Below are 13564 nucleotides of genomic sequence, written 5' to 3' on the forward strand. Positions count from 1 at the left end.
CTGGGATGGACAACCTTGTACAAACTATGCTGAATAGTTGCAGGGAGTGTAGTCATGCTGAGAAGTCCATACACACTTTCAACTCTCCATTGAGTCCTGTTCCTCTCCCTCAAAAACATTGAGAGAAATTAGGTGTGAATTTTAATGGTCCTATTGGTGGATTGAATAGTGGTTTCAGGTACATCTTAACAGTCATTGATTACTTTTCTAAATGGGTCTCTGTTAAGTTCATGAGAGAGCCTAATACTGACAATTTTATAGCATTTTTCAAGCATTGATTTCATTCCGAGGGCATTACCACTTTTGTTGTCTCTGATAGGAATTTTTTCCTCAAGTTTGGGCTTAAACACCTCACTACTGCTCTCTATAGTCCTCAAGGTAACGGTCTAGTTGAGAGGGCCAACCGTGTTTTAAAGGATTGCATTCACTTAGCAATTTCATCTGGTTTAGAAGTTCAAGACACTGTGTATGAAAGAATTTGGTCTTACAACGATACCCCTCACTCAACCATTGGTGTCTCTCCTTTTGTCCTTTTGAGGGGTAGACATTCTTTTAATGTGCTTGCTCCTGAGTGGGTCATTTCCAATTCTGCTGAGGATGGTAATGTTCCTAAAAATGATCAAATTAGATGTTGTGTGGAACTGAGTCAAGCTCAATCTAAAATTAGATATGATGATAATAAAAAGTTAAGTCAGAGGATTTTGTGGTAGGTGAATTTGTTTGCACCAGAAGACCTTTTAAGAAAGGAGGTTCTAATTTTTAGCCTGAAACAAAAATTGTTCAAGTGAATAAACATTCTGTGAAAGTTGTTGGTTGTAAGTGGTGGAGCAAAAGAAGGTTAGCCAAAACTCGTAAATCAGCTGTGATGATCCCTGATGTTTGTTCTGATGTTAATGTTCCTGATGCTTCTTTTAATTCCATTTCATCTAGTTACTAATGCACGTAATTTTTATGACTTGGATTTATCTAATGAGGCATCTATTTCAGATCAAGATGAAAGGAATTTGCCCTTCTCTGAAGAAGTTCATATGCAAAAAGGTGCTGAGGTACATGATTCTGTTAATTCTTTTTCTGTTTCAAAAATTCCTTCCAATGCCTTGGATTCTGGCAAGTCTCGCTCCATGATTGGGGGTATTTCTTGCTCACCTAATGTTAGATCATTTGTCAACAGCACTTACCAAAGTGCATCTTCGGATTCTTTGGTCTCTACGCGAGGGAGAGTTAGACGTTTGCCTAAATATCTTGAAGATTTATTTATTTGATTTTCGCTTCTGTTATTTTGTGTGAATTGGATGTGTGTTATATGCTAATGTTTCTATCTTTTATGTTATGTTTTATGCTCTTGGTGCATGTTGCATCACAGCTTCTCTTGTCACCATGGTGCTTAGCATGTCAGCTTCTTGGAAGCTCCAGGGGAGTCAGTTATTGCTGTGGTTGCTGTGGTGGCTGATGATGGGAGCTGCTGTGTGAGGGTTCTTGCTGCTGACTGCCTTTACTGAAGAATAAACCTACATCTTTACCTTCATTACTGCATGGACTGTCTTCCTTGGGATGTAACAATGGGCCATCACTGGCAGGATGGGCGGGAGGAGCTGGGTACAGCCCCACTCACACCTGCGTAGGCTGCGTGCAGCCTCCACACCAAGGGTTGCATACCCCCTATAGTTAGTCTGGAGCTAGGACTGTGAATGTGCTCACTTTGCCACTGGATTCAAGGTAGTCTGGCTGATGAGGAGTGCTACATTTAACCAGTTCCAGGATGCTTGTTTCTGGTCCAGGGAGGACCTGGGCTGGCAATTCAGGCTGGACTGTTCCCATGAGTCACATGGTCAAGACGGATTTGCATATGGCTGGGTCCAAACTGGGGTGGCGAAATAAACTAAAGCACAGTGATGGGTTCAACCCAGATCTGTGACAGGGGGTGAGTGTCTGAAAAGTTTCAGCACTCCATTCATCATCACCTTGTGTTTGCAGAGAAGGTAGGATGCCTGAGGATTTCTAAGGAAAACTGATAGAGACTTCACCTCCACTGCAAATGCACACTTGGGGATAAATACTGGACATCAGACACCACAACTTCAGTACACTTCTGGACCTGTGGATACTCTGGTAGGAGTAAAGACTGTTGTGCTGCTACAAGGACTACCTCCCTGCTGAATAGCTGCTTTAAAGGAACTGCTGCCACACTATGCAGACCTGCTACCTGCAACCCTCTTGCCTGGGGAAGAAAATATACCTGCAACTTTATCTTGAACCCAGGACCCCAAAATGACTCAAAGGGCTTGTCTGCTGGCCTCCTGGCCTGAGCCTCAGGGACATGCAAGGCTCCCCAACCTGCTGCTGGACTCAACTGAAGCAAAGTCCTGTCCATCTAGTGATGCCCCTCAGGTCCTGGACCTTTGGTGTGACTCAAGGTTTCTTAAATCAAATTTTTTGGCTCTTCACTACTTTGTATGAGACTGTTCGCACCAAGCACTGCAGCTAGCACTGATATTCAGCGCAAGCTGCCACCAGCCATCTCTTGGCACAGCGTCAGTAATTAGGGTACTGCCAACATGACGCTCCAGCTGACCATCAATGACACCCATCTTTGAGCCACTCCAACAACTTTCAGCGATGCTTTCCTTGCTACCTGTGACCCTCTCCAACATAAACAGGACTCTTGGCACAAAACTTGTGAAAGTAAACCTTCAGCAGGACACATCAGAGACTGAATCCGACTGGCACTCCATTGCAGTCGGCCTGAACTTTTGAGTATGACCTGGTCCAGCATGACCAGTTAGCTGTGGTTGGCACTTTCCGCTTTTAGGTGCTATTTTACACTTTATTCTTTAATAATTCATAACTTTGGTTCTACTGATGGGATTTATGTCATATTGGTCTTGCTTTACTTATTAAAATGTATTCTATTTGCTTGACTTGGTCTGGGAAACTTTTTGTATAAGGTTTCACTGTTTTACTGATTGTAGTTTTGCACAAACGCTTTACACATTAACTATAAGTTAAGCCTGACTGCTCTGTGCCAAGCTGCTAGGTGGTTGAGCACAGGTTAATTTGGGGTTTGGTTCTGCCTTACCCTGACAAGGATTGTGGTTGCTGCTTGTACAGGGCTCACACTCCAGTCAATCAGTAACCCAATTTCTTACTTTGATATGTAGGTCGCCACTACTGCAGCAACTCAATTTATGGATATCTGACCCCAACCAAGGCTTTAAGTTAAATTGAATCATGTAGATATTAGTTTCCGAAAATAGATTCATGTAACAACTGAAGATTCAGGAGGCACAGATCACTCTAAGCATTCCCTTCTCATGGCTCCTTTTTAAGGCGAGGCAATGTCAGTATTGAGGCCTACTACCAGTTACTTACCCCAGAGCAGTCCTAATGTATCTCTCCTATTTTCATGGGACTTTTTTTGGTAGCTGAGGGTTTCAGTCAGTGCTTTTAATGAGGTCCGAATTCGGACCTAGGCATGGTATTTCACTTGCTATTTTAATTCATGTGTTTTCAAGTTCCTTTATCTCCTATGAGGTATTAGATGAGGCATTTCTACATAGATCCTCTGAAGAAATCCATTTCCCCAGGTATTGTGGGCATTAGCACATCTTTTACTCCATCCAGTTTGTGGAGCAGAGTTTTGTGATTCATTCCTCTTTGTGTTCATTAGGAGAATGTTGGTTCTTACCTCTGATCATCTGCTTTGCTTACTGTTGCCCCTCATAAATCTGTTCTAAACAGGGGATCAGGGGCACCTGGTTGCCTCAGGAGCCTTCTGAGGATGTCTTGTTTTGTGCTTCCTTCAGAGGCGATCAGGTCCTATCTGTCTGCTTTACTCGGCTGCTTTATATTCCATCTATGCATCTCGCTTTGGGATTGACAGACAGGCTGCAGCAGGTTAGTACAGATCCCCCCAGCCACAAGTACATGAGATCCATTGTCACATCTCCCTCAGCCATGTCCCTGCTCCGAGCCCTGGCTACACATTCTGGTGACCACCATTTTACAGGTTTTATAGTTGGCTCCAAATTAGCAACTGGCTGTGCACTGGGATTTCTCCTCTGAATTCACTATGTGCCTATTAGTAGCCAGGCTGATCGCAGACATTTCGGATGGTGCAGGATTAAGGTATTTACATGAGGGGGTTGTCCATGGGGTGGTTTTGTAAGTAATACTTTTTTTTAAACAAACGTTTGTAGTGTAGTTCCTATTTTCCCAATAGGCTCTGCGCATCGGAATAACATAAACAGCAGTGTAGACGTAGGACTGAGGTCATCTAGGTCTCTACTGACTATGTTAAACTTAATTAGGTTTGCGCCAGCTAGTTCAGAAGTCACTGGAAACTTTCTTGAATGAATAGGGAGGGATTAGCTTCCCTGGGTCAGACAAGAAGGTATTCAGTTTCCGACAACCGCATAAACATGACAACTTTGCTCCCTCAGAAAAGGAGTGTATCTCTAGAGTCGTGTGAAAACAATAGACAGCTATTTCACTCAGTCAGCCGTGCATACTTAGTTTCACCAGAATGCAGAGAAATAGAGAGACAGGCGTTTTCAATAAAAGGTGTTATTTATTGAGCAGTCTTCTTCCTCATGCAAGAGAAATGAATTTCCACAATTGCAATACTTAAAGTAAAGCAAAGTGCGTACAGTAAAAGTAGTATTAGGAAATAATACTGTAAAAGCATTGATATTGTTTCTTAGCCATATGATACTTTAAAATAGATAAAATATATACATACATAAATACATTGACTAACGTACTAAACTGGTGCTTCTAACTAAGCCTACTCCGGTGTACCTGACCTAAGCCTAACACGTGGGAGGGGATGAGTAAGTAGCAGTTTAAGTTAAGTTGGTTAAGATAGTTTTGCCAAGAATCTGCATCAATAATTCTCTTAAGGGTTTAGTCAGCTCCGTACCTTGGTAATAGAATGTGGGAGGTCTGGTATCTCTTTCCTCAGGACTCGATATCCCAGCAACCCGCAAGGGTAGGCTGGAAACACCGGAGCTGGATTTTCTCGGCTGGAGAAAAAGACAGCATCTCTCTCAGTGCGTCAAATGGGAGAGGCGGCTTCCGTGGGCTTCTCGCATCAGCTGGGCTCTCGGGCAAGTAGATGGCCGCTCTGCTCCAAACCACTGTGCGTTTTCCTTAAGGCAACTGTTGGTATTTTATACCTGGAAGGTGCCGGGTTTGACGTAAGGTTGGACATAAGACGTCACTAAGAACTAACAGTTCTTTCTGGACTTCAGGAGTTCTTGTTCAAATCAAAACAAAAGCAGGGGGGATTTCCCGGGCTGCTGGAGGCTTGGTTTGTTTAAAGAACGCGTTGTGCTTTCTAGGAGTCGATGGAAGTAGCCGTGCTGTGCTTTGGACTGCATGGGCTATTACTGAATATGGATCTGATTCTTATGCCTTTATCAGGATATTATTGATTATAACCTCACAAGGGCATAAATTGGGAATATCGAATTAGGGTCTTAGATATAAACACGACACTTTGACTTGCAGACCATATTAGAATGGCACCTTAGAATGTGTTTAAACCATTGCAGAAATGTTTTTACATACAAGAATAACAAGTAGGAATTATGTGCTTCCTTTACAATGTATAGAAATCTCTTTAAAATGCATTCTAACTCTGCTTAAAGGATTTATAAGTAAATCATGCGTAAGGAAAATGTGCTTGCTTTAAATATAGAAGAAAAATGAATATGAAGACAAATTTAGTAGGCTATCAGTCTGAATTGTGCCCTTGTAACTAGGCCTAAAACATTTTCTTTCGACTCCTGCTCATAACTAAATAGATGTTTATTTAGAACATTTTGTGTAGTACCAGCATTTTGCTAAAGAATGTGCTGATTTCAAGATTATGATTCTGAACCATGCCTTGAATTCATAATGAATAGACTGCTAGAATGAATAATAATTTAGGTATATTTTATGTATGCTTAACCCAGGCACTGTTGATAGATTTGGTTTGTTTCATCTGACTAGCTTTTTGTATTCACAATGGGACCTTGAACACAGCTAATAGTTTAGGTAAGAAGGTTCTCATGAGACATTTCCTCCATGGTTCTAGTATTTTCAACAATGTTTAACTGTGTGCCACTGTGCGTGTTCACCGTGGGATTCAGGAGGAGAAGAAACGGATGTTGAACACACCATCAGATAAGCGGATTCCATTAGACAAGAAACTTAAACATCTACTAATTTTCATTACCTTACTGTATGTTTTATATATTATATTTAGTTTTCCTATGGAGGGCAGATGTCGCTCACTTAGACATCAGTCAGACATCATCACACTCACACTTGTACCTTCTGAGACTTGTTACTGAAATCTACTGCTGACGCTGACTTTATAATTTCTCTTTATTCTGTCTTCCTATGATCAATGCTACTCCAGTGATCAGTCCTCTGTCACTGATATTCTAACTGTTGCTACTGCATCAGTGGGGAACTCGGCTGAGTTTCCAGAACAACACTTTATGGGGATTTCTAGTCTTTATCTATGATCCAAAAATCTTGCTGTTTTCTAGAGGGGACTCTTCATCGGTCCTGCCTTAGGCCTAGACTTGGTCCTTTAGCTACTTTAGTGACCAATTTCTGATAGGGACGCTCTGTAATGATTTATGCTGTCACTAATCCCTCTTTTTTGTTGTTATTTCTGTAAACTGGACTAATCTGAAAAAAAGATCACTAAAGCTACTAATTGCTAAAGGACAAACAAATGTTTTGAAACTTCTTCAACCTCTCATCATTGACTGAATATTAAAGATCTGGCAGTTGATGAACTATGCATGACCTGTGTTTTTATTCCAGCTCCATTTGCAACACGGTAGCAAAGGTAGATCCGACTTGTGAAGCACCATCTGGATTTCAAGGGTCAAATATTTAAGTTTGGGTGTCTAATTTAAGAGACCACTTTGGCTAATCCTTTAGGTGCCATCAGTTTTCAATGTTACCTTACTCCATGTAATTAGGCCCCGGAGTAGAGATGAAGACCACAAAGTGCATATTCTGAGGTTTCTCCTTTTACTTGATACATTTTATGGGTTTCATATACAGTTATAGAAAGAGAATACAGCTGTGCTCAACCTGCTTAACGGAGAAGTTACAGAGCAGGAACTGCAGATATCAATGAAAGACAGTATCACCTTCAGTTCTTATCCATACATATTATTCCTGTTTGTTGCTCCCTCCACACAATTCCAATCTTGAATTTTTACATTCCTCTCTTCTCGTTTGCTCCTGATGAAATAATTGTGCAATTATACAATGATGAGAGGCAGCCAAGTGTTCTGATACTATAAATATGCAGTGTCTTTATATTGCTATTAAAGAAATATATTCATACATTAGAGGGACTAAAATGTACAAATGTAGGATACTTAATACTCCTGTACTTAAAGAATTTTATAATGCTATGTGAAATTTTTGATAGCATGTTCATATGAATTGTATGAACATATGAAATATTCTAACCTCGTACTATATGTGCAGGGGATGTTTAGTATTGCTCAGAGCCATGTGGGAATAGGAATCACGATGACAGTAGTCAGCTTTCCATTAGGTAGCTTTACACAACTTGTGATCTGCAAATAACAAACATGTACAGAACATGTCGCAGACACAAATCCTAAGGCTATTTGGACTCATTATAATGAAAACATTCATTCTTTTATGTTTAAAATACCTTAATGGAGAAAGGGTGGACTTCCTCAGCTCCTGGCCAGATGTGTCATGTAGGAACTTCATCACGTCTCCCAACTGGGTGTGGTTTTTGCTAGCTCAGGGATAAAATGGACTCAGATTAACTATTTGTTTCGAATGGGGGCACAGAGGCATTGTTTCTACTAAGTCCTGGAGAAAGGAGTCAGTGTGTTGAGCTCACAAAACAGAGGGGGCTGCTCTAAGCCCAGTACGCAAAGTGGTTTATGCTGATGATGGGGTACACTATGTATGATTGAAACCCGGCCACAGTTTTGCCTGGGCAGGTCCAGAGAGAATCACAAAGTTACTGAGAGAGGGATGGTGTGTGCACATGACAAATCCAAAGTTACCCTTGCAGAAAATATGTTTTGCTCGTGTTGACCTCTCATCATGCCCCATTTTGGGGACAGAGTGCGCTGGCGGAACCGGTGGGGCAACACGCCCCACCTGGGCATAACATCCAAATGAGTGCTAGTCTGACTAATGTCCATTACTGAGCTACTGAGTGAATTGAGTGCTATAATATCTAGTAGTGTCAAGTCTTTGTAGAGGGAAAACTCAGGGGATTTGAGACGATGGAGAACCATATCCATGCTTCAAATCTGTAAAATCTTTCCGACAGCAAAGTAGGTTTACTACTTATTCTGTTTTAACAAATAATTTGGGTGTGGAAGGGGATTGCACTCCTGTTTGTGATTCATAAAGGTATATATTTAGGATTTGAGACAGCACCTGCAGTCACAAACAAGTGTAATAGATTGCATTCTTGAATGTTTACTGTTTGCAAGAGCAGAGCGGACGCGCTCAGCTCGTTTGTGAAATAACAATACATTGCTATGTTTTGACTTATGTATCCATATGCATGGTTCAGAATGTCTGCTGTGATCCCGTTACAGCAACCAGTGAGCTGTTGGGATCAGAGCTGGCAGAATGTGCCATTTAGTGGTCATTATGCAGCCTGAGTAAGACATGCTTTTTTGATATGCAATCCTGATCCCTATGTCCCTCATTTACTTCAGTTTGGCAATGACTTGCTTACCCCAGCATACTGACACACTGCTCCTTAAAATGTCTTTGACTTTTGTCAATCCACAGAGTCCTGCGAGGAGCTTCCTAGGACCTGTCCTCCATCTGAGTGGTCACGGCATCATAAGCCCTCATGTTGTGGGGACTCAATTCTGCTACTCTACATGTCAATGTCTTATTGAGGCTGTAGTGGCAGTTGAAGCCATCCATTTCTTCAGGTACCTCCCTTTTGACTCTGATTGGCTCCACAGAGGAGAAGTGCAACACCAGGCTGTCCTTCCGTTCAATTTCAGTACCAGGCTGTCCTTCGGCACTAATTGGCTACACAGCAGAGACACGCAACATCAGGCGCACGCTTTATGACCGCATTGTCAAGAGCACCTAGCTGCCTGAGCAACGCATCATCTTGCTTCATGCCGGCAGCGGCCATCTTCTTTTGGGGAAATCAACATTTTTCAACGCAATTTGCCTGCACACTCGGTGACAGGAACATCACTATTTAAAATCCTATGCTACATTGCCACAGTTGGCCTGCACGCTCAGTGATAGGCACACCACAGGTTGGAATCAGCATGTTCAGGTATTGTTGTTGTGTGTGATATTTGATCTCACCTTGCCTGCACGCTTGGTGACAGGCACAACACTTGTTAAAACTCTATGCTACAATGCCTCAGTTGCGTGGACGCTAGGTGACAGGCACACCAATTGTTGGAAAATCGGCACGTTCAGGTATTGTTGTCCAGTTTGCCTGTACGCTCAGTGACAGGCACACCATTTGTTTTTTTGTTTTGCCTGCACTTTTGGTGACAGACACATCACACATCATTTGTTAAAATGCATCTGTTGTGCTTCGTACAACAGCAGCAGTCAACAAACTTGCTATTTTTTTATGGTTGATGGAAGCAGTATTGATTAAAGATGCTGCTGCACCAAATGCTGCTGCACTTATAAGGTACTTTTAAGGTGCTGTTTCATAGAGCAGCAGCATTTATTATCTCTTCACATGTTCTATATTTTCTGGTAATAGTATTGTTCGTTGAACCTACTGACCCACTTGCTATTGCGCAGGAACTGCTTAGGCATTGTTTAAGCCTCATTTTTGTTTTCGTACTATACACTTTTATTTGATGTTGTATTTACGGCATGTGTAAGGGAAAAAAATTACTATTCCCACTACAGTGAGTGCAACAGTAGGATAAGTGTTGGATAGTGTAGGGCTAACAATTACCAATCCCACTCCAGTGAGTGCAACAGTAGGGAAAGTATTGGATAGTGTAGGGGTAGAAATTACTATTCCCATCTACCCCGAAACCCATACCCACCCTCAAACAAGAAGATCTCCAATACTTACCTTGTAATGCGTTGGAATGGCATGCATTGGAATGGTATGCATTGTAATGGCATACGTTGTAGTGAAATGCATTGTAATGGCTTGCGTTGTAATAGCGTGCAATGTAAAGGCAGTTGCATCGTAAAAGCATTGCGATGAAATGACTGCATTGTAATGGATGTTTCCTGCCTCAACACATCTTTGACAGTCTACTATCCATACCTGCACTATCTGGAGATAGCCCATGGAATGTCTATCTAGAGGCTATTGCTAGGCTGCGCAAGCAGTTCTATGATGAACCTAACATATTGCTTGAGCGTCATTGTTTCTAGAAGTTTAAACAACAGCCAGAGGAGAAAGTGGAGGAGGATATGTCAGTGATTAGAGTGCTAGCTACAACCTGCAAGTTTTGCCCCAAACTTGACATTTACCTTCGTTACCAGTTCTTGTTTAACTGTTTTTCAAGGAAGGTTCAGGAGAGACTCGTAAGTGTAGGAATCCATGGTTGAGGAAAGTCGTTGACCTAGCTAAAAGCAAAGAGAGAGATTGCTGATTTCCTCAAAGATTCTTCACCCTGAACTTGTATCAATGTGGTAGTGTCAAATGAGTATTGCTTGGAATACTTACCTTGCATTAACACTCAAAGGAAAGTGTTCAGAAACATTGGCAAGAAATATTGCTACAGATATGGTTCTAAAAGTATTCTCAGCATATTTGCCGGATGCCCAGCTGTTGGAAAAATATGTCTCTTGTGTAAAAAGTTTGGACACTTTTACACTGTATGCAAGATTGCTTAAAACCAAGTGAATGTGAGTGGTGTGGATGTGGACGTGGTTTTGTGTGCTGAATCTTTAGACAATGTTGTCCACACCTTAGAATGCCCTGGTCAAACCATGCCTGTCATTATAGGTTATGGCTGACTCACCCATAACCATTCTTGAAAATTCCACATTTCATGAGTTCTGGGGTAATATTTGCACTTTGCGATGAGACAAGGCTTCTCAAGTGAGTTGAATCTGTGTCTTGGTTGAGGTGAATTAAACAACTCACAGAAAACTAACTTTAAATCATATCTAGAAAAAAGGTAGAAAAAAGGTAAAGTGAATGTGTGCGTTTCAGAGTTGCTCTAACTAAATAGAATATATGTTTCAACTGTATACTTGAAAACACACGCGTTAAACCAGTGCAGAGGTTTTTCCAGGGGGTACATATCAAATGTTTAATAGCAGAGGTGAAGAGACTGAGACCTCTGGAATTCTCAAGCTTACCAGATGAGACAATAATGTTAAATGTGAAAAGGTGACTTACTGTTTGCAATGAGACAGAAAAATGAAGAGGGTCGACAGTCCCCAACATACTGACATTTCAAAATGAGTTCCACCAACATGGTTATCATTGATGTTTTTCCTTAAATCGTCCAAGATAGAAATTGTGATTTTAAATGCAAAAGCCCACTTGAAAATGATGAAAAATATTGTTTCTTAGACATGCTATTGGAGTTGCATTGTGGTGGCATAGTCAAACAGATGCCTATGCTGTACAACTAACAGATCTGTAAACGTTTTTAAACTCTTTGTGAGAGAGAGTGGGGTTTTTAAAAGTGATACCAGCCTATATTTCTTTAGTTTTTTCGAAGTCGATATAAGAGGTTCTTACTGGTAAATTCAGGTAGGTGGAAACTTAGGGCTTATTTACAGCCCCTTGCGCCACTAGTACATCACTTTTTGTGATGCACCGGTGGCGAATTTTCCTGCCTCATGCGTGACTTTTCCTGTTCTTGTAAATATGTAAATATGGCCCCTTTATACGCAGCACTTTGTTTAAAAGGGGTGTTCCATGGGTGTTGCTGTGGGTGTTACCACGCAACACCCATGGAACCTGACACATTTCCAAATTTATGAGAAATCGTAAACCTGGAAATGTGTCTGAACGATACGCCTCCCTGGGGAGGCATACGTAGGCGCAAAGAGGAGAAATGTATTCATCACTCCTAGTTTTTTTCCTCTTTCTACGCGTGCTGCATTCTGCAGCATACATAGAATGAGGACATCACCTCTGGTCATTGTTTATGTACAGGAAGGTGAGCCTTCCTGCTCATAAAGAATCATCCCCGTGACGCAGGCATCCTTGCGCCATGGTGCAAGGGTGCCTGCGTTGGCGCATGGCCGCCAATTGTACACCAGCGCTTGGGAGAGCACAGGAATGTGACATATTATTGTAAATATGTCTCATCCCTGTGCTTTGAAAGTGCTGCAGCGTGGCGCAGCCAAAGGGCTTGAGGTGCTACACTGCCGCACTTTCTTGTAAATGAGCCTCTTGTTTGAGCATGTGTTTGTGGAAAGAATCTCGGGCGAGAGCACAGCAGAAAATGTATCTAGATTCTGCTGAGATTGTTTGGATGCTAGGTAGAACTCTAGGTTTCCTTTTTTTCTTTCTAAAGTTTCTGAACTGATAATACCTCCTTGAAACTACTTGTAATTTTTTTGTAGCCTTTTCCCGGTAAAAACAATTAAAACAAATGATGCGTTGTCGTTGACTGGTTTTTACGTTGCAAGCCTCATATTGGAGCATGCTCAATGCAGCGTGTGCTCCTGTAAAATTGAAAATTTCGAATGCACTCACTTGTATTTGTGGCTTTTAATACTCACCAGATAGACAGCAATACACCCTCCCAGTAGAAAGCCACAGTAAACGTCAATTGGGTGATTCTTGTACTGGGTGATGCGAGTCAGCCCACAGATAATTCCACCAATTATGAAGGCAAAGACCAGGAGAGGCTTCAGCAGTTTCGATGAGTCTGTTAATGTGGCATTGAAATACATCTAAAATTAAAGGGACAATACATTAGTTTATCGGCGGTTGCGCACTTCAGGATGTATTTGCAATATATTTTATACATGTAAAACATCACATAGGGTTGCCTATTGTGTTATCTTCTGCGATGTGCAGTTTAACAACACTAGGCACATTCAGGGAGTCACTATTTAAGCGTGGAGGATGAATATAGGTCAAACCGTGCAGAGCACTGGAGCGAACGTGGGGGAGGAGACTTCATGAAAGGGCTTTGACTAATGAGGACAAGAGCTTGGATTCTCTTTCACTACCCTGTAGTTAGCGGAGCTGTTTCCATGTAATTACACATATTTCTAACCACGAGGCATTCCGATCGGTTTGCAAGCGAAATCACCAGCAATGGGTATATGCAGAAGCAATGGTCATTGAGTGCTTACTGAAGAGGGCCAGGGGTATGCAAAACATGGCAAGCAACATTCTTGAGTAGGATGATTTAAAAAGGTGTTTTATAATATGATGAGCAATAGCATGTACTCTTGTTTTTGCGCACAGGTATTCCAGGAAATAGAAAAAGCATTACACATTGCATTGAAGGATTTTCACAGAGTCTGAATCCTTCATTTTTTACCATCTTTAGTTAGTCATTTTCAGCGAAAAATAACCATAAAGTATATGCCACTGATCGTACATGACAGTAACACC

At 41.6% G+C, this 13564-nt stretch overlaps 1 protein-coding gene across 1 annotated transcript in view; it reads right to left on the bottom strand.

Annotated features, from left to right (window-relative positions):
* PLPPR4 (phospholipid phosphatase related 4) overlaps nt 1-13564 on the bottom strand; it is a 278566-nt gene that overhangs the window by 20906 nt on the left and 244096 nt on the right. The window contains exon 6 of the mRNA XM_086954653.1: nt 12718-12891. Within this exon, the coding sequence (XP_086810779.1) occupies nt 12718-12891 (174 nt within the window). The remainder of the gene's footprint in view (nt 1-12717; nt 12892-13564) is intronic.

The sequence above is a fragment of the Lissotriton vulgaris genome, chromosome 1_1 (genome assembly GCF_964263255.1).
Source record: "Lissotriton vulgaris chromosome 1_1, aLisVul1.2, whole genome shotgun sequence".
Lineage (NCBI taxonomy): Eukaryota > Metazoa > Chordata > Amphibia > Caudata > Salamandridae > Lissotriton > Lissotriton vulgaris.